Raw genomic sequence first — 24,270 nt, 5'->3', positions numbered from 1 at the left:
ATGTTTGAGTTGTGTTAATAGTAATGCGGTAAGGCTCAAGACAGGAAACGACAGTATACACACAAATATATAGGGTAGAATGTCGCGCGCGTGCGTCTGTGTGTGCGTGTGTGTAGCGTCCACTCACTTTTCATGTCGTTGGACTTGAGCGTGTCGCTGACGTCCAGCATGGCCATGCCCAGCAACACGTCTGACTTCAGGGTCTGGTGGCTCCACACGCGAAACACCAGCTTGCTGAACGGAGTCACAATCCTGTCCACGCGTGTTTTTAGCGTGTTGTTGGGCGGGCAGAAACAAAAGAAACAATGAATTTGCTGGTTGCAGTGCAGTTGATTTATGAATGAGAGACCAGTACCTGGTGGGTAGGGTTGTCACGATACTAGAATTTTCAACTCTAATACCGTTACCCAGGAAAATATCGATACTCTATACTCTATATGCACGCTTCTCCATAATCTAGGCCCGATAAAACTCATTGAGTAGCTACTAGCTACTCAATGAGTACTCTACTCACTACTCTACTAGCTACTACTCTATTGAGTAGCTACTAGCTACTAGCTACTCAATGAGTAGCTAGTACACTTTGCAATCCATCAGCCGCTGTGTGGACTGCGAGCGCATAAAAGCCTTTGTCCTGTCCTGAAGGGAACCCCAGACAATGACAAGTTCATAAGCTATTCGGGGACAAGTGAGTGTCCATAACCATCGCCATGACAGTTGTTTAGCGAACACCCAGGAAAAGACGGTTCTGGACACAGTGGGCTCAGGTCCGATTACGTCCCATAGTAAACACTTGTTTTATATATATATATATATATATATATTATATAATAACTTTGTAATATATATATTTTGTATAGTAAAAACTTGTTATATAATAACTTTGCAGCGCAGGAGCAAGTGAAACCGTAGAAGAACTCTATATTAAGAAGGTTACTGCGCACGGTACACCAGGAGATGCAGGCTAAAATTAAGCACTCATGTGTGAATGTGTGGAGACAAGAGGAACACAAGTGCTGTATAGTAGTGGACTATACAAATAGGTTTGGAAATAGGATCCAGACACTCGCTCTCTCACCACTGTTTGGCATTTTACTTGTAAAGTGATGCAAGTCATAGTTTGTCTTCCGTGTAAACTGTGTCGGCTTCCACTGTGTGGAACTCATAATTGCACTGTACAAAGAGGTTTTCCCCAAACCTGGTGAGTCACTGGTAAAGAATACTCCCCGGGGCAAGACGTCTCGATAAAGATCAAGCCTCGTTCACATTGAACGTCATACAACTGTACCGTGTACCGTGTAATATCTGCATAATCCTTGTCTACGAAACTTGTTGTTTAGAGTTGCACATTTTACTGCACACATTTATTGTACATTCCCTTATATACTCATATTTAAAATGCAATCCCCGTATAAGCCTGGTTTACAAACCTACGTAGCGTCGTTGCACTACTGTACATCCCCTTATATATTCATATATAAAAATGCAATATCTGTATAAACCTTGTTCACAAACGTTGTTGCACACCTACCGTACACTTTGACTGTACACTCCCTAATATATTCATATTTAAAAATGGCCACTTTACTACATTGTATATAGCAGTCACTGTAAAAAGAGTATTTTTACAAAGTATTTTTTACAAAGTATTCTTGCCTTGACTATGTGTAACCTTCTTTCTCCTTTTTTATTTTTCTCTATATGTGTGTACTTGTGTACTCTGTGTGTACTTGAGAGCAAAGCTAACCGGAGCCCAATTCCTTGTATGTGTTTGCATACTTGGCCAATAAAGCTGATTCTGATTCTGATTCTGAGATCACACGCAGGTTGTCACCATCAATTTGATAAATTTGCGCGGAAGTCTCGTTTTGTATGCTTTGGAGAAAGGTCTTGGTATGTGCATAAGTACAGAAGAACGCAAATTTGATAGTCATTACTGTCAGTGTGGATATCTGTCAACTCAGCATTTCATCCATGAAAGCTGACTGTTCTATTAAAAAAGGGTTATTTTTATTTTGTTATTTATACAGGGGGAGTCTCACTGTTGCTCTCTTTTTCAGGAGTGCCTTCTTCACATTCACACCTGGAAGCTGACCAGTACAACCACAGTCTGATCTGCTGGCCACTGAGCAGCTCCACTGGAGCGGTTAGGGGTTAAGGGCCTTGCTCAAGGGCACCTCAGTGGTGGTAATGAGGGAGGGGCAAGCGCTGCCTTTTCACTTTCCCCACCCAGCTTTATCCTGCCGGTCCCGGGGATTGAACCGACGACCTTCCGGTCACAAGCTCGCTTCTCTAACCGTTGGGCCGGGGCCACCACTGCCTCAAAGGTCAAATTGCCATCGGGATGAATGGGCCTTTTTCACAGCAGCCATTTTGTGTCTAAAAGGCAGGAAGTAGCACAGGGTGCACCAAAACATGAATTATGGTTTCCAACTTCCAGTCCACTTAGGTGTTCCAGTGCCGGGGCCCTAATTAGTGAGTTGGTTGCACTAGTGTCCTCTAGAGAGAGAGTGGCGTCAGCGGAGGACCAAAATGCGAGACTCATTAGCCAATGAACAGCCAGGAATGGGTCTCGCGCTACTTTTGCATGCTAAAATAAAGCTGATAATGTACAATTTGATTCAAGGGGGGGGGGAACCCTTTCAGAGTACAACACAAACTGTCCATTTTGCTGCAACTCGACAGTGCTGCTTAATCCAGGACCTGACTTCCTGGAACTCTTGAGAGTAAAAAACTGGTCCATTGGAGTGAATGGAGATGTCGGGACTCTTCTATCTACACGACTCTGGGTTGCACCTGTGTTTACCCTGCCTATTAGACACAAAATGCACCTGTGTTTACCCTGCCTATTAGACACAAAATGCACCTGTGTTTACCCTGCCTATTAGACACAAAATGCACCTGTGTTTACCCTGCCTATTAGACACAAAATGGCAGCTGTGAAATAGGCCCATTTGATGTTGCGTCCTCCCTGACCTAACACAGTTCACTTTTGCAAAGATGAAAAGTTTCTCCCAAAGGCACACTGCCTTAACCCCACGACATCAGAAAGAGCTCGTAACCCGGTCAATGTATCCGCTTCCCTATTCCAACAGCCAATGGGCCTGGTGAAGTGGGCGGGACTCTGACTCACACAGTGATTGGCTGCTTCCATTTGGGGCTGTGAGTGTTGTTGCACTTCTCTGTCTTCTTGGACTGGCCGTCGACCGTCACCTCCACGTAAGGACTGGGACCAAACCAGTTCTTCTTGTTCTCTCGCAGTTTTGCTGACAGCACTGAAACACACGAGTGGAGACAGAGAGACTGTGAGGAAGAGGGAAGTGGCAGATGGGGAGGGAAGACTACAATTCTGGAACTGAAAGGTCGATATCATGAAGAACTTGAATTGGATAGCACATAATTTTTTTTTTTTTTATAAAGACAAAAAATGAATAAAAAAAGACAAACGCACAGAAAGACAAAAGCTACAATCGGTTAACAGCCAAACGTAATAACAGGGTATATGCAGGAATCATGACGTTAAATACAATACATTTTAAGACCTTTTTTTTAAAGACCTTTTCAATATACTGATCGGCACTTGCGTCACATCAGCGACAGGGGTGTAAGATCACAAGTTTCACAATGATACGATATTATATAGATTCTTTGGACAATGATATATTTTCTGATATCACAAAGTCTGCAATGAAACAATTTTGATTCAATTCAGGGGTCTGCGATCGATATGAGGATATACATGTATGCCCATATAACACAACCAGGTAAAAAATGTAATACCTCATCAAATGGATTACGGTAATACTTTTTAGGGGCCTTTATTTTCCCTAAATTGATTAATCAGCTTTTAATACTTTTCAAGACCCTGCGGATACCCTGAATAACATATTTACATCACTAGACAATTAATAATTATCACACAAACCAAAATAGAGCCAAGGGGATGTTAGAGCTCCGTCTTTGATTTGTTCTAACGTCTATTCGTAGTAGGGCTGTCAAAGAATATTCTATATTCAAATATATATTTGAATATAAAAATTAAAAGAATATTCGAAAATGAAAATGTATATTCCTTTTTTTTATTTTATTTTTACATTTAACCAGGTAAAAAAAACCTGTCCAAGAGGGCAACATAAAAACATACATCACTTGCCTGGTTATTTAAAAACATTACAAAAGTGTAGGCTACTACTGTATTCGTACTGACTGAATAAATATAGCGAAAAAACAATGTTTATGTTGAAATAAAAATAAACATTATGTCCAAATAAATCTACCAAGTAGTTATATAAGCTCTCTGGTTGTATTGGTTTGCCTTGCCACGCACGCACGCAAAAAAAAAGTATTCGAATATATTCTCAATGTGTTTTGTTCCTATATGAATATTAGAACGAATATATTTTGTTTAGAGGGATTATTCAAATATGATTTTGGGGCAATTTTGACAGCCCTAATTCGTAGCGATAAAGATCAGAGACTTACCAATGATTTGTAGTTGTGCCTTCATAGGGAAGCCATTGGAGGGGCCTGGCTTGGTGACACCACTGGCCATGACATAGGGCTGGTGAAGACCTGCAGCACAGACAGAGCATCATGAGAGCAGCACACACCTATAATAATAATAATAATTATTATTATTATTAATAATAACTAATAATAATAATAATAAAATGGGCTCGTTTGGATCAAACAGCAACACCACTACCCCCGCACAAGTCCACAGTGGACGTCATCCACATTCCCCAGCACACCACAAACATGACACTCATGAAAAATGAAGGTCTTGGCAGTGACGCAGTGACATAACCAATCTGAACCAGGTCAAACGGCGCAATGAGTAGGGGTTGGGGATCGGTTGGATTCTGATTCCGATTCTGCTTGTCGATTCCCGGTTCTTAACGATTCACAATTCAGATTATTTGAGGGGCGGGTTCAAATCAGGTCACAGGCTTATTGCACAGAGAGAGAGAGCGAGAGAGAGAAATAAATCTAAAAACCATTACACCAGTCATATGCAGTCAGATTCATATTATCATAACATTGCTTGTCCTTACTCCTTTATTATGAACCTTTGTAAACATCAACAGTTCAACAGATTTTATTAACACTTTATGTAGCAATCCGTGTCCACCACTTAATATGTTTGGGTGGAACTCAGATTTTCAAGTATGTATTGGCGATTTTTTTTTTTTTTTTATCAAGAAGCAGAATCAAAAAAATGTATTCCTTTGGAATCAGAATTTTGGAAGCGGTTCTCCATGCCAAACCCTGCCAATGAGCCCATAAAACATCCTACCAGTACCCAGCCTTGAGCAACCATCTGCATCTCCAAAGTCCAAAGTCTCCTCCTTTCTTGTCCTTCATGCTGAACACTCGACAGCATTAACGACTGCTTACAATCCCATTCAATACCCTGATAAGAGAACAGGCCGGTTCTAATCTCAAACCCATAAAGAGGATAATCTTAATCCAGCCTGGCCCTGGCACTCTGTTATAGTAACCTGCTGAGTCATCACATGCAGGAACACACACACCCTGCTGCTGCCTGGCCCTGGCACTCTGTTATAGTAACCTGCTGAGTCATCACATGCAGGAACACACACACACTGCTGCTGCCTGGCCCTGGCTCTCTGTTATAGTAACCTGCTGAGTCATCACATGCAGGAACACACACACACACTGCTGCCTGGCCCTGGCACTCTGTTATAGTAACCTGTTGAGTCATCACATGCAGGAACACACACACTGCTGCCTGGCCCTGGCACTCTGTTATAGTAACCTGTTGAGTCATCACATGCAGGAACACACACACCCTGCTGCCTGGCCCTGGCAGTCTGTTATAGTAACCTGTTGAGTCATCACATGCAGGAACACACACTGCTGCTGCCTGGCCCTGGCACTCTGTTATAGTAACCTGCTGAGTCATCACATGCAGGAACACACTAGGGATGGGCATTTCTAGCAAAAACACTATTCGAAATTCGCTGGCCAAATTCGAATTTAATTCGAATTTCGAAAATAAATAAAAAAATGTAAAAAAAAAAAAAAAAAAAAAAAAAAAAAAAAAAAATTGTGAGTGAAATGTTGCATTGTCTCCCCTGATTCTAAGTCTACGGCTTTATTAATTAATATAAAAAGCTTCTGCTGTGGATTTTTAGCTCAAACAAGCATTGCACCACTGAAGTAAAGAACATGTTACATGACATTGACATTTTCGAAAATAAAAAACAGTTTTGACAATCATGAGTGGTTCATTAAATATTTAGTAGGCTCAGGTCTGAGTGCCAAAGGGGTGCCAAAGTCACCCCCTCTCCCTCTTCATGGGATTTCATCTGCCATTAATTTTTCCATAAACCTTGCTTAAAATGCTTATAAAAATTGTTTTACTTGCTCAAACCAAGCGATTTGACTATACTTAGAATCAGGGGAGACAATGCAACATTTCACTCAAAAAAAAAAAAAAAAAAAAAAAAAAAAAATTAGAATTTCGAATTTCAATAATAAAAGTCGACCTTGATAATAACAACGATTATTCGAAAATTCGAAATTCGATGCCCATCCCTAGAACACACACACACTGCTGCTGCCTGGCCCTGGCACTCTGTTATAGTAACCTGCTGAGTCATCACATGCAGGAACACACACACACTGCTGCTGCCTGGCCCTGGCACTCTGTTATAGTAACCTGCTGAGTCATCACATGTAGGAACACACACACACACTGCTGCTGCTGCCTGGCCCTGGCACTCTGTTATAGTAACCTGCTGAGTCATCACATGCAGGAACACACACACTGCTGCCTGGCCCTGGTACTCTGTTATAGTAACCTGCTGAGTCATCACATGCAGGAACACACACACACTGCTGCCTGGCCCTGGCACTCTGTTATAGTAATCTGCTGAGTCATCACATGCAGGAACACACACACACCCTGCTGCCTGGCCCTGGCACTCTGTTATAGTAACCTGCTGAGTCATCACATGCAGGAACACACACACTGCTGCCTGGCCCTGGCACTCTGTTATAGTAACCTGTTGAGTCATCACATGCAGGAACACACACACTGCTGCCTGGCCCTGGCACTCTGTTATAGTAACCTGCTGAGTCATCACATGCAGGAACACACACACACACACACTGCTGCCTGGCCCTGGCACTCTGTTATAGTAACCTGCTGAGTCATCACATGCAGGAACACACACACACACACTGCTGCCTGGCCCTGGCACTCTGTTATAGTAACCTGTTGAGTCATCACATGCAGGAACACACACACTGCTGCCTGGCCCTGGCACTCTGTTATAGTAACCTGTTGAGTCATCACATGTAGGAACACACACACACTGCTGCCTGGCCCTGCCACTCTGTTATAGTAACCTGCTGAGTCATCACATGCAGGAACACACACACACTGCTGCCTGGCCCTGGCACTCTGTTATAGTAACCTGCTGAGTCATCACATGCAGGAACACACACACTGCTGCTGCCTGGCCCTGGCACTCTGTTATAGTAACCTGTTGAGTCATCACATGCAGGAACACACACACACTGCTGCCTGGCACTCTGTTATAGTAACCTGCTGAGTCATCACATGTAGGACACACACACACACTGCTGCCTGGCCCTGGCACTCTGTTATGGCTCATTTCCACCACATTTTACTGCCCTGCACAGCTCGTCACCAGTCGGCTCTACTCGTTTCGGCCCGATGGATGTTCTGCTTCGACCGCCGATCATCTGCCCCCGCCCAGCCCCGCCCACAGCTGGTCGTCATAGCGACCGCATATCTGTCCTCCGCCTATAGCCGAAGTAGGCTATAACATAACGTTACAATTAAATCCATCCACAGAACTTTTAAACTGTTTATGAAATACTGGTGCCTCTAAATGACCTACAGTGTACATGGGCGAATGTGACAATCGGCCAGGAGAATGGATATCACTTTGTTGTTAGTCAAACTCACATGCATGCGCTGCGCGGGGACGGGAGAGGCGCAACAGAGTAGCCTCTACACCGGCAGCCTCTCACCAGGCAAGACCGTGGCTTCACCAAAGACCCGCCTGCGGCCTAGCGGAGCGCTGCACTCAACTACAAGGGCTTCCTGACCAGCGGACTTTTTTCTCTCTCAAAACAATTGAAACCACCGCCACGATTTTATTTCACCAGAGGTGAAGGCAGCAACACAAAAGACTGATGGAAATAACATAACAGAAGAGAAGGTAAGCCCACTAAACTGGTATGCAGCATTGCATTGACAGTCAGTAGATAGACAGAGTAAACACGATTCTGCCTGACCAATCAGTCGTCAACAATGTTTTCACGTCACCGTATGGTACCGGGTTCACAGCCCTAGAACCCCGACGAGGCAGGGACGAAAAGTAGCACGACTCAACCCCAACTCAACCCGGGCTGGGACGGTTTTTACCGGTGGAATGAGACCATTTATCGATTTTACCTGCGGTGGAAATGGGCCATTTTAGTAACCTGTTGAGTCATCACATGCAGGAACACACACACCCTGCTGCGTCATGGGAGGAAGTAAAATGACAGCTATTACTCTGGAAGACAATGGTCTGTGTGACCATGCCTTTTGTATATCAGCCATCTTGTGACGTGGCTCTATCACTGGACTGTATGTAGGCTAAGTGTGTGGACACAGGCCGTGGGTTCATTCATGCCCACACTCCTGCTATTTATTCTCATTCTTAGTGAAGGGTAATAATGACACAACAGATAGATACAGAGTGGTATGTCTTCCCACATAATCACTCCCTGCTCAAACGGTGCTTTGGGCATTCTGTGGGGATGCGGTGCACTTATGATGATCCACAGATATGTTGATGAAGTGTATATTGTAGATGGTTTCACTGGAATTCTGTTGCTAGGGAACCGTTTGGGCGCCAGTATATTTCCTGTCGGGCTATTAGCAAAAACTGGGGTCTGTTTGTTTAGAATATTTATACTTGAACACTGAGGTCGGGGTATTTGTAGGTTATGAAAGTCAAACCAACTAACGTACCCCAGTGTTTCCCCTACCATTCTACAGGCCTGGCGGGCCCGCCAGGCCAACGGCACCCCCGCCAGGCCAGAAAAAGAACTTAAAAAAAAGAAGAAGAAACTTTTTTTCTTCCCTGCTCTCCCCAAAATTTCAATAAACCTTTATGACATATTATTACAATACAGCAATACTGGTGTTGACAGTGTTGACAGTAATAGAAGATGCCAAATCATTCAAAACAATAAGCATTTTGCTTTTAGGAGCATCGTGCCAGCGTGCGGCGCAGTTCCAAAACGTGTCAACGTGTGTCGTTGCCTGGGAAACGCACATCCCATAATTCAACTGTTCGCATCGCATCCCATAATAATAGCATGATGATACTTGGGATGCCATTGCGAACATAGATGCGAACAGGTTAGCTAAAAGTTTAGCGTCGCCAAATCTTTCTAGGGGAAACACTGTACCCAAATTGTCAAATGGTTGTTGTGGACAACACTACACTGGTAACAGCCTAGCCAACTAGTTTGTGAAAAAATTAGCCTTACTCAAAATACATCATGTATTGTAGGGCTGGCATGGATCACGGATAATCCGTGACCCGTACGGATCAGCCCCCACGGTTCAGAACGCGGGTCGGAACATCCATGGTCCGCGGACCCCCCCCCCCCCCCCTCCCGCCCCCCTTTTGTTTCATTTAACGTTGAACGTTGGTGTATGAGAACGCCAGACACAGACAGGCATCATCATGGCAAGCACAAGTGAGCTTCCTCACCATTCTCCCCGCTGTAAAGTCTCTCTGAAGGCTGTGGCTAGTGGTTACTATAAAGACAGCATCACAACAAACTTATTTCAACACCTCTGAAAAAGCACAGGAATGCGATCAGCGTGTTGCGGGCTGCACAATATAATGAGAGCCACAACACACACGCGCGCACACTTTTCACGAACACGTTATCACCGGACGGTCAAATGTTGCCTTTAGGACACATAACAACAAAACCACACGTGGGGCCACAGAGTAGCTTAACGTAGCATCAACATTATGTTTCCAGACTCACACCCGTGTCAAGTGACTGCAGGTTAGCAAGTAAGCAGCGCCACGCTGAAACAGGAAGTTGGGTTGTTCTGCCTTCAGAGTAAAAGCATAAATTGTGTCACTTATGAGAAAAACATACCGTATTTTTGAGCTGTGCAGGGCAACAAATGGTTAGAGAAGTATAACAGTATAAAAAAATCGAATCGAAAATCTAATTTTGAGAGAAAAAATCTGATTTTATTTTTTTTGCTGATCCGAAAAATCCGTGATCCGTGGCTCAAAATCCGTCACGCGATCCGATCCGTGGGTTTTCTGATCCGTGCCAGCCCTAATGTATTGTGTGTGTCTGCTTTGCATTGTGGTCTAATGGAGAAACCGGTCTCTCGGTCTTCTACCATGGATGGATTTTCTCCCCGTGTGATTTTTGGAACATCTCAAAATCTGCAGAATGGTTGCTCTCTAAAAAAGAAGCCCTTGCTTTGACTGACATCAAAAACTGACGTTTTACGGTTGATGTTTTACAGGTGAAACTTTTGCTGCTATTCAACTCCATTGTAGATAATGGAAATATCTGGATTATGACATCATGTCCTGTCCTCTACATTTGGCCAGTTATCCACAGAAATAAGAAAAAACACACCACACCAGCAAACAGCAAAACAGACCCAGAAATGCAAGGTACATCACTAACAAGGTACATCACTAACAAGGTACATCACTAACAAGTAGGGATGTTCATCAATTATCGATAATCGATAATTGATCGTTGAGGAATGAATTCGATCACGTGAATTTTTTTTTTTTTTTTTTTTTACTAGGTTTGGGTGGAATTCGTTCCTCCTCGCCCCACTCCATTGCACAGCCGACTAACATGAGGTGGAGCTTCATATAGTCTCTAGTTTTCTGGCAGGGCACGGGCCTTTGTGCCAACAAAACTGTTTTAAACATGGGGAATTCACACCTGACATGTTTGTTTACTTGGCCACAGCGCTAGTGTCTGATATTCTTACTACACAGCGGCATCTCCATTATAGCTGGCCGAGAACGCGCAACGTTATTACCAGAACAGAGTATAAAAAAAAAATATATATATATATATATACATACGATATACACACAATATATATATATTTTTTATTACTCTATCGATAATTGATCGTTAATTTTCCCAAATTCCGATTATGGAAATTGTTCAAAATGAACATCCCTACTAACAAGGTACATCACTAACAAGGGCGGATTTTCCTTTCACTAATAGAAGTGAACACAGGTCCAACGTCCATTCATTGTCCTGCTTGACGATAAGAAGACAGACCTGCCAATGGATATGAGCCCCGGGGAGGACATGCAAACTCCACACAGAAAGGACCTTGGACGGCCCGGGGTTCGAACCCGGGACCTTCTTGCTGTGTGTCCCTGTTACCTCGATGACCATGTGTCAGTGAATAATGCATGTTCCTCTTTCTATCTGGTCCAGTCTGGAGTAAAGAGTGAGGCGGTCTCTCTGGTCCAGTCTACATGGCAGAGGAGGAAAGAGTGAGGCGGTCTCTCTGGTCCAGTCTGCATGGAGGAGGAAAGAGTGAGGCACTCTCTCTGGTCCAGTCTGCATGGCAGAGGAGGAAAGAGTGAGGCACTCTCTCTGGTCCAGTCTGCATGACAGAGGAGGAAAGAGTGAGGCACTCTCTCTGGTCCAGTCTGCATGGCAGAGGAGGAAAGAGTGAGGCACTCTCTCTGGTCCAGTCTACATGGCAGAGGAGGAAAGAGTGAGGCGGTCTCTCTCTCTGGTCCAGTCTGCATGGCAGAGGAGGAAAGAGTGAGGCGGTCTCTCTCTCTGGTCCAGTCTGCATGGCAGAGGAGGAAAGAGTGAGGCGGTCTCTCTCTCTGGTCCAGTCTGCATGACAGAGGAGGAAAGAGTGAGGCACTCTCTCTGGTCCAGTCTGCATGACAGAGGAGGAAAGAGTGAGGCACTCTCTCTGGTCCAGTCTGCATGACAGAGGAGGAAAGAGTGAGGCACTCTCTCTGGTCCAGTCTGCATGGCAGAGGAGGAAAGAGTGAGGCGCTCTCTCTGGTCCAGTCTGCATGGCAGAGGAGGAAAGAGTGAGGTGGTCTCTCTGGTGCAGTCTGCATGGCAGAGGAGGAAAGAGTGAGGCGCTCTCTCTGGGTAAACTTTCACTTTGGCGTCTGCTTTGGTCTCTGTCAATAATTAATCGCAACTGCTGACTCCACAGCCTCGCAAATAGGCTGACGGGGTTTTGTAGACGAGGCTATTCGCTGAACTTTAAGACGGCCTACCTTCAGTTAAGACTTGTTCAACCAGCTACATGCAGGTCGGTACAATATTATTCGGGCCCTTTAAGGCATTTGAAGTTCAACTTGTGTGAGTTCAAATTGTGCCCTTTCTTGAGTCGTTTTTTGCTCCTAAATCTGCTCCTAAAGGCTGTTGTGCACTTTGACAGATTCTTAGAAGCTTCCCCACTTAGAGCATTAACACCTAAACCTCTCTAACTGTCAGCAAAATCTCTGGATCTAACAGTCCAAACCTAGCCGGCTAATAGGCTAACTCTGTTTTCTTGACTGTCTGCTGCATTTATGGAATCATAACTGCCGTACAACAACAACAAATCCATGGCCCTGTCTGTATCCATTTGATATCAATCATACAGTACAATGTCAACCTCCAAATAGCTCCTGGAACATTCATTGCATATAAGAACACTAACATTTCAAGAGATAACAGACATAAATAGACTTAAGGTGAACTAGAACGACCGCACCGCGGATTTATGCCTCCGCCATTAGTTCATTCTTGAGTCCAAATCGCCATTTGAGGCAAATTGGAAGAAATTCCGTAAAGGCACTCCTGAGATGTTGCGTCACAAAGCCTGGAAATTGCGTGTGTGAGGTCACAGTGACCTTGAACTTTGACCTTTGACCACCAAAATCTAATCAGTTCATGCTTGACTCCAAGTCGATGTTTGAGGCAAATTTGATGAAATTCCGCCATGGCATTCCTGAGATGTCGCGTTAACAAGCTTGAAAATGGCGTTCGAGAGGTCACAGTGACCTTGACCTGGCTTTGACCACCAAAATGTATTCAGATCATCCTTGAGTCTAAGTGGATGTTTAAGGTAAATTTGATGAAATTCCGTCAAGGCGTTCCTCAGATATCGCGTTAACGAACATCGGACGGACATACGTACGGACAACCCGGATCCATAATGCCTCCGGCCTGGCTATCACCGGCGGAGGCATAAAAAGCAGTATTTCAGTATTTCAATAAAATCAGAATCACGATTATTTTTGACTGATATTGAGATCACGATTATTTATCGTGATTACTCATTGACGTTGGGGTGGGGGGGGGGGGGAATCTTTTTAATACTGAATTTCTTTTCAATTTAAATACAATTTAACCTGAAAAAAACCAAAGAAAAAATATAAATAAATAGCCTAACTAAAATAAATAATATATGAAAAAAATAATTGTTTCATCTAGATTATCTTGTTTTCATAATTGTGGGAAGCCAAAATTGAAATTACAATGCGATTAATTGCACAGCTGTAATCCCACAACAAATCTGAAACCTAAAACCTAAACCCCCCCCACCCCCGCAATAGACCTAAACTCACTGTTGTTGAGAGGAATTCACACAGAGGTATCAGGCATGTCATCATGAATGACAGTGGACGTCATCTGCTGTGATCACAAATTAGGCCTCCAAAGGGAATCAAACATCATCAGGGTCAATCCGGTCAGGAGAATTCTGAGAAATGTTTACAAATGGCTAAATACAAGATTGTCCGTACCAAGGAGGGCCAACTGAGTCAACAAAAGCTCCTGGGCTGTCCCTGCTTGAGGCATTCCTCTGGGTTGCAATAAACAGTAGCCAGCCTTCCTGTTAAGTCACCAGCTGACTAACCAACCACATGACACTGATCATGGACGACACAGCAGTGACAGCCAAGAGGATATAACACTAACACAACCAACATCGCCGTCACCGTGGCCACTAAATCTATGCCTGGCTACTATTTGTCTCCACAAACACAGCTAAATCACAACTAAATCAATTCAAGAACACAAAACTGTGGAAAAACTGGAGAACAGTAATTGTGTATTTTCCTAAGGTCCAAATGCTGGATAGCAGACCAAACTCCGTTCAAAAGGCTGTCACTTTAATCATGTAGCCTTGCTGGTCGGCAGTCGTATAGACCAGGAAGGGAGGACATAACTCATGACCTTTCACCTCACCTATCGTAAGGGGTTCTGGTATATTCAGCATTATATATATGATACAGCAGACAGCAAATCATTTAAAGAAAATCTCAAATGTTACAATTCGCTACCGCCCAACATTTTTAGAGGATGAAGTTTGGGGGAATAACAGATAAATCAACACTCAACGCTGAAAATGTTCCTGCAAGTGCAGTACATTGATGTTCTGGGTGTTTGTATGCCGAATTTAAAAGTGTCTCCAAACGATACCTGGAAGGTCTAAATAGTCTACCAGGCAGGCAATGTTGCATGCAACAACAGGGGAACTCCAAGCTGACAAATTCTGAATGCAGTTTGGCGTGACCTTCCCCCCTCACAACAGAACGATAACGTTAACAGGTTAGCCAATTTTAGTACAACTGTGCTACCAAGCAGGTGCACGAATCATTGCTATGCATTCATTATCCACATCCATCCTCCCCCTTTGGCATGCTAAGCTAACAAACGATGGCTACGATTAACGTTACATAAACAACAATAACGTTATACGAATCCCAACTAGGAAGGGGTATCGACTCGAGCTAACTCAGTTAGCCGTCCACTTATGAACAGTGTGTTCCGGTTAGCTAATCAACTGTATATAGACTAAATGGTAAGATTATATGTTGAAGAGCAGTGTTTACCAGGAGTTGCCGAGTACGTGTTGAATGTCAGCTGGCCAGTAGCAATGACAGCCAGCCAAGCTAGCTTAGCCTGGCTAGCTTGTTATGTTAGCCAGCTCGTGTCATCATCATGGCTGGCTAGAAACCCCAAAGTGCAACGGGTATAAATATCATATTCGACACACATCACAATCTGTTTGTATCGCTTACCCGGATCCGAAGGGAGGCTGTGGAGGTCAAAATGTGACGGGATAATGAACTTCTCCCCTCGATCTGCAGGTTGTTTGGGTTTCTGTCGGGTTTCACTTCAAGGAAGAAACTTCCACCATCTTCGCAATCTCGCGTATCACGTGACCGAAACAAGGTGGGGCGCATGCTACTCCTCACGAGCGCTGTGATTGGACTAGAGCCAGAGGGGAAAAGATGATGCGTTCATAAGCTCCTCGTAAATTCGTGCTTTCTCCCAGGTATGGTATGGTCACACAGCATGTCATGTCACACAGTCACAGGTCGTGAAGAAGACATTAAAATGAACAGTAATATGATGATGCAGCAGCAGCTTATAAGAAACGTGGTATTATTTTTTATGTATACTGTCTGGTGTCTGTAACACTGTGGTTCATTATGTACATATAGCATGTTGTGCATGCGCATATGCATGGCTTTGGTTAGGTTAGGTATCTTTCATTCTATCACCCTGTGATTTTTCAGAATTAATAAATCAGATGAATGCACGCTTAAAAAAGAACAACAGAAACACTTCACTTTCCCAGTGTATGACTGGGAATCTGGGATGGCTCATTTTGCTCATAAGTGGGAGGTCACTTTCCAATCGCATTTGAAGGCAGCAATGAACAAGTGTGAAAGAGGAAAATATAGGACTTCTCTTCAGTAGAATATCAATCAATATCCAATCATTGACATATTTTGCATTAAACCAATGATTACACCAATTATATGGCATTTTACTCTCTATTTGCTTTTTCTACATACTTATTTTTGCTTTTTTTAGACATTTAAAAAAAGGAACAGAAACAGCAGGTGGCAATGTTGCACTTTCCACAAACATCACATGAGCTGTCAATCGATCATCATCGATCAGGGTGTATTGACTGAGGACTACAGCATCACTTTTATTAAAATAACTACAACAGAAACACTTGGAACTTCAGGATGAGTGTTTTTTCCTTAACAATAACCTTAACCTTCCTTAACTCAAACTATTTTTTTCTGAAAAAATACATGAATTATCTAAGAAACTGACATATTTACACACATCCCTCAGTTTGGTTTAAACTCTGTAACGGTATATCAAAATAATGGATCAGCCCCTCTAACATGAGCTTGGAGGAAGTGACAACACAACTCTTTTGAACAACATGCTGCAAAGAAATGCACATGTCACTCTTTTCTTACCAATATATTTCATTGTTTTTTTTGTCAGGTTGAGATGGTCAGGTATAACAGTTAAACTCTGTATATGAATAAATGATAGTAAAGTTTCTGTTAGGAAAAAAATAAACAGTTTTGCAAAATATTACAATTTTATTATTTTCTCAATGACATGTGGTGTCCGAGGTGTAGGGCTATAAATGATCTAATCTGCTATAAATTAATCATAAATTGAGAGCCTACACTACTATAGAACATATCAATTCCTATTCATTTTTGGGATTTCATGGCTCAAAGATTTAACTAGTCCACTATGTAGTCATCAGATATCCAATCATATGACCCAAAAGGCACCCATCTGAGAGAATCAGCCTTCAATGCTTGTTTAGTCTTGCTGTTGTATGTTTAGCCATGCTGATGAAGGCCTTACACTTCTCTCGATTGCAAAGTGTAGCAAGAGTTGTCATAATATTAAATGAGCATAAGTGGTTTGGCTTGGCTCAGAGTGCCCTCTAGTGGCAAAGGGCTTTCCAGACACCCAGCAGTTCTCTTCAGTCAACAGTTTCGATGTTAAATGATATTAGGTGAATTGATGCTCCTGGATCACCAACATCAGTGGGTCTCAACGTGAGGTCCGGGGACCGCCAGGGGTCCCCTTGATGAGGTTCCAGGGGGTCCCTAGCAAACTAATGATTTGTTCAACTTCAACATTATTTAATTTGCAAGACATTAACACAATTAAAAGAATGTAGAAAGAAATATCAGTTTCACCGTCACCTCTCTAACTATAGTCATGGAATTCCGAATAAAATCATATCTAGTAAGAATACAAATATTTGGCTTCTGTGGGATCTGAAAGTTGTCAAATTCTTCTCCATCAGCAAGTACAGCCTGGTGACCTGAATAAAATGTTGGCAATTTACATTTGTGAACCAAAATATGTTGCATATCAACATAGATCAACATTGTAAGATCATAACAAGACTAGAGACTCGAGGCGGTGGGAATTCTGCTTAGGGCCCCATAAAGGCTTGGCCCGGGCCTCATAACAGCAGCACATTTAAACAACAGAGCCACCGATAGGCCGATTAGTGCCATTGACCTCCCAGCTCCCTCTCCACTAGCAAATGGATGTGGACGTTCCTGACAAAAGCACATTTTCCCACTGACTGACAATTCTCTTAGCTTTCAATTTTTTTTTTTTTAAGTATGTTTATTCATTTTTTAGTTATCAGAGGGGCAAACAGTCAGTGAAGAATGCGATAACAAATAATATGCCCTCCGTCCCCAGTCACCCACAACACAACACACACAATCTCCATAAAAATAATAACAGCAAAACATAAAACCAAACACACAAACAAAAACAAACGCACAGAGCACCTACAGTAGGCAGAAGGTTAACACTGTAAAAAAAAAAAAGTACAGCAGGGGTATGCAGACACAATAAATAGATAAAGGCCCACCACGTCATATGTCAGTCCATGCCAGTCCGCAGAGACCATGCACTCCGAAGGGCCCGGGCCCTATCCTCTCCAATATAGTCCAGAAAGGGGATCCAGATTTGAAAAAATTTGAATGGCCTATCCTTGAGCCAAAGGTATGGTATCAACTTCTTTACACACTTTGACCCAGAAGTCATGAATAGCAGGGCAAACAAAAATACAGTGGAAATATGAACCTTCAGCGACCTTACATTTATTACAGAATTTAGAGAGAGAAGGATTAAACTTGTTACGTTTCACTGGAGTGATTTGAAGCCTGTGTATAACCCTGAATTGCATTTGTAGCTTTCAATTTTGATTCAACATTGGAATTGAATTGGAAAACGCTGAAAGACAACTTGGTCTGACCTAGATGCTACAGTGACATTGGTGGAGATTGGTCAAACGGGCTAGAAGGAGATGTCAAAAATGTGTTTTTCGAGGCAGACCTCGAGGGTCCTTGAGGCAAATTTGTAGACCAAGGTCAGCTGAACACATGGGGGGAAAAGTTGCTTGCAAATGGGACAAAGAGTGTGGAAGTTATGGCCTTCAAAATTATTTATTTTGTCATTTATTTGCCAAATGTTGCAAACAGAGCCAAGACTAAGGAGCAGGACAACACCTATACAGTATTGACTCTAAAGCAGAGACTAAGGAGCAGGACAACACCTAGACAGTATTGACTCTAAAGCAGAGATGCCCAAATTCTTTCCTATCAAGGGCCAAAAATAAATCTGGATGGAGGGCTGTGGGCCAAACAGAAATGTTGATGTTAAATCTCAAATATGTCTGAAAAATAATAAAAACAACTCAGGTCAGATCATACTTAACCCTTGTACCCCACTGCCGCGGAATCCTCAATTTACTATTGGTCCATCTGATGGACCTTAACAGGTATCGTGTACTAATTTATAAATATTAATTTAAATTTTTAATTTTTTTACTGTTTATAATTCATTGGTAACTTCTTCCCTAATACCTCATACCAACATTTCATACCTATTCGAATTTTAACCCCTCAAATGCCAGTGTACAGTAAGTACAGTAAAAAAAAAAAAGTACATAAAAAAAAAAAAAGTGATTTTTTTTCCATTTCCATAAAGACAAACTGGCTTTGGGTCTGATATTATGGGCAGGTTGGGGTGTTTTACAAAAGTCACCACTGCAAGATGCCTAGTATCAAAGATTTGCAGGCATGATGTCACAATAGCTATGACATCACTAGCCTATGACATCATCAGTGATGTCATGAGATGATTTTTTGTCAATAATATGTCACTGATGACATTACTGATGATGTCACAGACATTGTGACATCATCAGTGGGTTTTTGTATTTTTTGTGATTTTTTGTAAAAATAGTATTTTTTCATATTTTGAGCCAAAAATCCAAAAAGCGCATGTTTTGGACTTCCAGCCATTTTCCCCAAAAAACACAAACGAGCTTTAGTCCAGCATCTATCCTGGTCTAAAGGCTTCAAATCAGTAGTGTGGACTGTCAAATTCAGTTTTCTAATATTTTCCCATTTTTGGCATAGGAATCAGTTTTTTTTACATTTCATGTAAACTGTATGGAATTGATTGCTATGCCAAAACTGGGGGAATATGGGGAAATAGGCAAACACAGTAGAAACTACAATTTTAACCCCTTGAGTCAAGGTGAGATGTGTAACATCAAGGAAATAATGATTTTTTTGAAAAATTTGCTGGAAGTCAAAAAAAAATGTTCTTTTTGTGCAAAATTAACATTGAAATCAATGGGACAACTATGCAATGGACCTTGAGACCATGTAACTCCCCCAAAATTTCTACCAACTCCAAGGTTAGATATTAAGGTCAAAGTTCAAGGTATTTGGTCCAGGATGCCCGCTGAAATAAATGAAATAAATTAATTTTGTGAAAATTTGCTGGGAGTACCAATAGAGTGGTTTCAATGGAAGTCAATGGGTCCATCAGATGGACCAGTAGTAAATTGAGGAGTATTTTTGAAAATAGGTCTTAGGAGCGTATAAAAATGATAACTATGATTGATTTTTGTCAAATACCCCAAAAAAAATACCTAGCCTTAGTTTAAAACCATTTACTCAAAAACTGTCGAAACGGCCCATACGCGAACGCAGGAAAAGTCCATCAGATGGACTAGTGGGGTACAAGGGTTAAGTTGTATATCATATCACACTTATATTTATTGGGGGTGGCTGTGACTCAGGAGGTAGAGCGGGGCGTCCACCAATCAGAAGGTTGGTGGTTCGATCCCCAGCAACTCCAGTCCGCATGTCGAGGTGTCCTTGGGCAAGACAAGACACTGAACCCCAAATTGCTCCCGATGGCTGTGCCAGCACCCTGCGTGGCATCTTGCCGCCCTCGTTGTGTGAATGTATGGGTGAATGTAGGCACATTGTAAAGTGCTATATAAATGCAGTCCATTTACTATTTATTTCTTTTTTGTGCAATATACTATACTGTGCAATACTTCAATCTATGCTGTGCGACTTGCGGCCAGCATTCTTTTGTTTTGTTTTGAGTGTGTATATTGGATATATCTGTTTACTTTTCAAAAAAGATGAGTTATTTTAACGTGTCAATTTTCTGTGTATGAGCTGCTGTAACAAGTGAATTCCCCACTTGTGGGATCAATAAAGGTACAGTATTGTATCCCATCCTACACACCCATCTACCCCCCACTGCTTTCTCACCCAGGCAAGTTAGTTGAAGTAAATGTGTGATTTTCTTTTAACGATTGCATCGCATCAACCCATTCCTTCGAGTAATCTGTAACAGTAATCTGTTTGTTGATGCCTGATCCTCACTCTCTTCACCAGATACATATTCACTTAGACCTGGTTTCTTCCAGGCTCATCGTGGTTAGTCTGATCTGTCTAGGTGCTTGGCTGTTCACCTCATGCATCGTTAGTGGACCTGGGTCCTGAGCATGTTCTGTACTCACATCAGTATTCTTCTTCTGCCTGGCTAGCCCTATGTTGCACCTCTAAAGTCATCATCATCAGGCGTCACATCAGTCTGTGTCTGCCGCTGTACAGTTGTAAGCTACTGTAGCAAGAGAGAGAAAAGTTAAAACAATATGACAGATGAAACATTACTAATTTGCTAGCTGTTTTGGTGAAACATGTGTTGCATGCGACTTGATTATTTTTTATTGCTTTGTGTAAATGCCAAGTTGCATGAGTCATGACGATTATGTTTCATGCAATTTGCAACCTGCAACTACCTAACGCTAGCTAGTTGAATGTTTTACCGTGTCAAGCCAGCCTTATACACAAATGTCGAATTTGTTACCGGCGGCTGCTTAATTTAAAATGTCATATTGTAAACCTTACAGCCGAAGATGGCCCAAAAATGTCGTCTTCCACAGCTCAGTTATTTTCATCTGCATCATCCATCAAACACTAGCGGCTACTATCGTTAGCTAACTAGCATAGCATTAGCATGCTAACTTCTTCTCACCTGACAGCCAACATTGTGACGTTTCTCTCGCCGGTGGTAAATCGCTAACGTGCACAGCCAGCGCTAGATTTATCAACACGGAAGAAACAATTAAAACTCATCGGTTCAACTTTCTGCTTCTGTGGTGGGTTCAACTTTCTCTCGAGTGAGCTTGTTTATTGATCATACGTCAAAGACACACACGCAAAATGCAGATAGCCAAAACTTCGGTTGATTTAAATATGTGTTAACGTTAATAATTCAATTCAATTCAGATTTTTTTTTTTTTTTTTTTTTCAATTCAGACGGATGGTCAGGACATGTATAGACAGTTTTAACTTGACAACAATAACAACCGTCACAACCCACCTGAATATCCGGTTTACTTCCTGTATACATAGCTGAGCGCAGGCTGATATTCGGCTCATATTAAATGTTAACGTTAGGCCGTGTCTCCGACAGACACATTAACAAGGTAGCCTATTTCGGTCTTTATGTCTTGTAGTAGTTAGTACCCAGCGAGCACAAAACGTTTTTTCAACGTTGATTTTTAGTTGAAATCTGGGTGATATTGGGTTTGAACGTCTAAGACCTAATTTCACCCTCTTTTCAACCGGCTAAAATGCGGTTACAACGTCAACGTGTAAAAAAACACAATTTGGTGCATCATATTGTTAAAACATTTGTTGTAGCTTGGAATAGAGGCAATATTGATAGTGTGTGAATTGGCATTTGTCCATTTTATTGTGTAACTGAGAGTTGAAATCTGGTCTATACGAAAACTACATTTCAACGCATTTTATGTCACATGAAATATCATAAATATGGGACTATATAGGCTATGTGGTGCCAGCAAAAAGCTTCCAGGACACAACTATGGTTAATAGTTTAGCGCAATACTATAAAATAATGAATTCAGTTCCTGCAGCAACGCAGTAACGCAAGTACTTACTTGCTAGCTATACTAACCGTGACTGACTAGACTAGACCAAAGCAAGTCTGCACCGGTCTGCACCAAGTGCAGAACGAGGTGCTCTGGGCACGCTATGTTATTGTACAGACTGTATACGAGGCTCTGTGTACCTCCTCAGTCTCTGGTGTTAAATGAAGTTAACCTCTGAAGCCATAGGCTACAGCCTATAGACAACACACACACACAACATAATTTTAGTCTGTTACATTAATATAATAGTCTCGTACACACATCACATAAAATAACTTGTCCTCCGATGTCGACAATCATGTAGTCTACAAGTTGTGTGCGAGATAGAGTATATATGTGCCCAGCTCTCTACAGAGTATAAGAAAATATATAGCTCAGCGCGTAGAGCGGACTGGCTTGAATGTGGGAAAGCGGGGTTCGAATCCCGTGTGCGCTGCTGAATTTTTAATTTAATTTCCTGGTGAAATATGGTCTAAATCTGAACGTTCAATAAACGTCTGCAAATAGTGGGTGAAAAAACTTTCACTTTCAAACCTTCCTTGCACGTTTTTTCAACGTTGACCCTAAACGTTTTTTAAACGTCTTTTCAACCGAAAAATGCTCGCTGGGTAGTAGTAGTTATTGTTGTTGTTGATAGTTGCCATAACAACCACCCCTGTCGGAAAGACGTGCACACGCTGGGTAGGAAGACTCAGGTAGGAGCCGGCTCTGGTTTCACACCGGCGACCCAAGCCTTGCCTATGCCTTGCCTTTACCCACGCTTTTTAATAGGCGTCCGTTTTAGTCAACGAGGCTGTGTACACCGGACGCCTGAGCGTGAACCCTGCGTGTACCCACGCCTTGCCTGTGCCTTGCCGATTTTATCGAATAGGCGAGAGTTCTATTTTCACGCCGACAAGGCGCGTGCAGGCAGGCTTTTCTGTCAAGCCATGAAAGAAAAACGCGACAATATCCGTGGGAACTGGCAAAGTCAACTGAATTTCAAAATAAAATGGAGTTTCTACAACAGTATTGAGCAGAGAGAGAGAGCGAGAGAGAGATTGACGGGTGGCTATCACGTGGGGCTTTCTCCCTGTCGGCAAACAAATCTTCATGAGAGAGAATAGCGACCGAAGAAGCAAGATGGACAATGTTGTTGTGCCAGCACATATTCTTGCAAGATCACCTCTCTAAAATGTCCGACTATAGTCAGACCTGGTTATACATATCCAGCATCAATAGAACATTAAATATATCAGATTTATTTTACCTAGAGGCTACCCATGACAATTCTGGACAACACGTGAAAAAATACAGTCGGGAGAGAGGAGAGGCGCTTGTGACTCGGCTCCAGGTTCGGCGTGCAAAAGGCGTGCGGTGTGATCGCAAAAGCGTGTAACAGGTTCACGCCCAGCTCATCGTAGGCGTGGGTTGAGGCAAGGCAAGGCGTGGGTCGTCGGTGTGAAACCACAGTGTAAATGGGAAATGCGTGACGTTCGCCGGGCGCTAATGTGCTCAGTATGAGCGAGAAGCGCCCGGCTAGCGGGGTAAGGTCAGACGGACATACAGCAGTTACGCTTGCTAGCCTGCATGAAAGACGCCAGTGTGTTTATGTTTTTAATATAGTCATATCTATGGTTTATAACGCTGCCACTAATCAGAGGCAGAGCGGGCCAGGGGTGGGTTATGCCTTCGCCATCATCCGGAAAAAATATCGCTTCCGGTAAGCTAGCTAGCTAGCTAATGTTAGCTGCTGGACTGGTTGGTTGGCTAACTAGCGAATGTTAGCCGTTAGCTAACATTAACGCATTAACTAGACAAACACAGACATGCAGAGCTCCAAAAACAGAGCAATTCGTGATTTTGTTACTGTAGTTTCTGCAGAGTAACGTCCATGTACCTTTATGGATTGCACAGGGTTGGTATTGCAAAGGGATCTGATGGATAGTGCAGTAACAGTCAGCAGCTATGATAGCAGAGCCACTGGGGGGAGGAAGTCGGGGGGAGGAAGTCCATATATGGTCCATCCGGTCATGGGGCACAGCGATTGGCTGGCTCAGATTCAAATCTGAGTCAGCCAATCGCGTTGTCCGGCATTGTTTGGGACAGTGTATAAA

General features: G+C 42.7%; 1 protein-coding gene across 1 annotated transcript in view; it reads right to left on the bottom strand.

The window, feature by feature from the left end:
• itchb (itchy E3 ubiquitin protein ligase b) overlaps positions 1-15,195 on the bottom strand; it is a 57,801-nt gene extending 42,606 nt beyond the window's left edge. Inside the window, exons 1-4 of the mRNA XM_083656360.1 lie at positions 15,123-15,195; positions 4,483-4,572; positions 3,134-3,275; positions 128-252 (exon numbers count right to left, since the gene is read on the bottom strand). Coding sequence (XP_083512486.1) covers positions 128-252; positions 3,134-3,275; positions 4,483-4,552 — 337 coding nt within the window. The 5' untranslated portion in view covers positions 4,553-4,572; positions 15,123-15,195. The remainder of the gene's footprint in view (positions 1-127; positions 253-3,133; positions 3,276-4,482; positions 4,573-15,122) is intronic.
• Positions 15,196-24,270: the final 9,075 nt, after the last annotated feature.

Source organism: Poromitra crassiceps (genome assembly GCF_964638095.1).
Source record: "Poromitra crassiceps genome assembly, chromosome: 20".
In the NCBI taxonomy this organism is placed as follows: Eukaryota; Metazoa; Chordata; class Actinopteri; order Beryciformes; family Melamphaidae; genus Poromitra; species Poromitra crassiceps.
The sequence above is the reverse complement of the archived record's forward strand: the minus strand, read 5'-3'. Positions and strand labels throughout refer to the sequence as shown.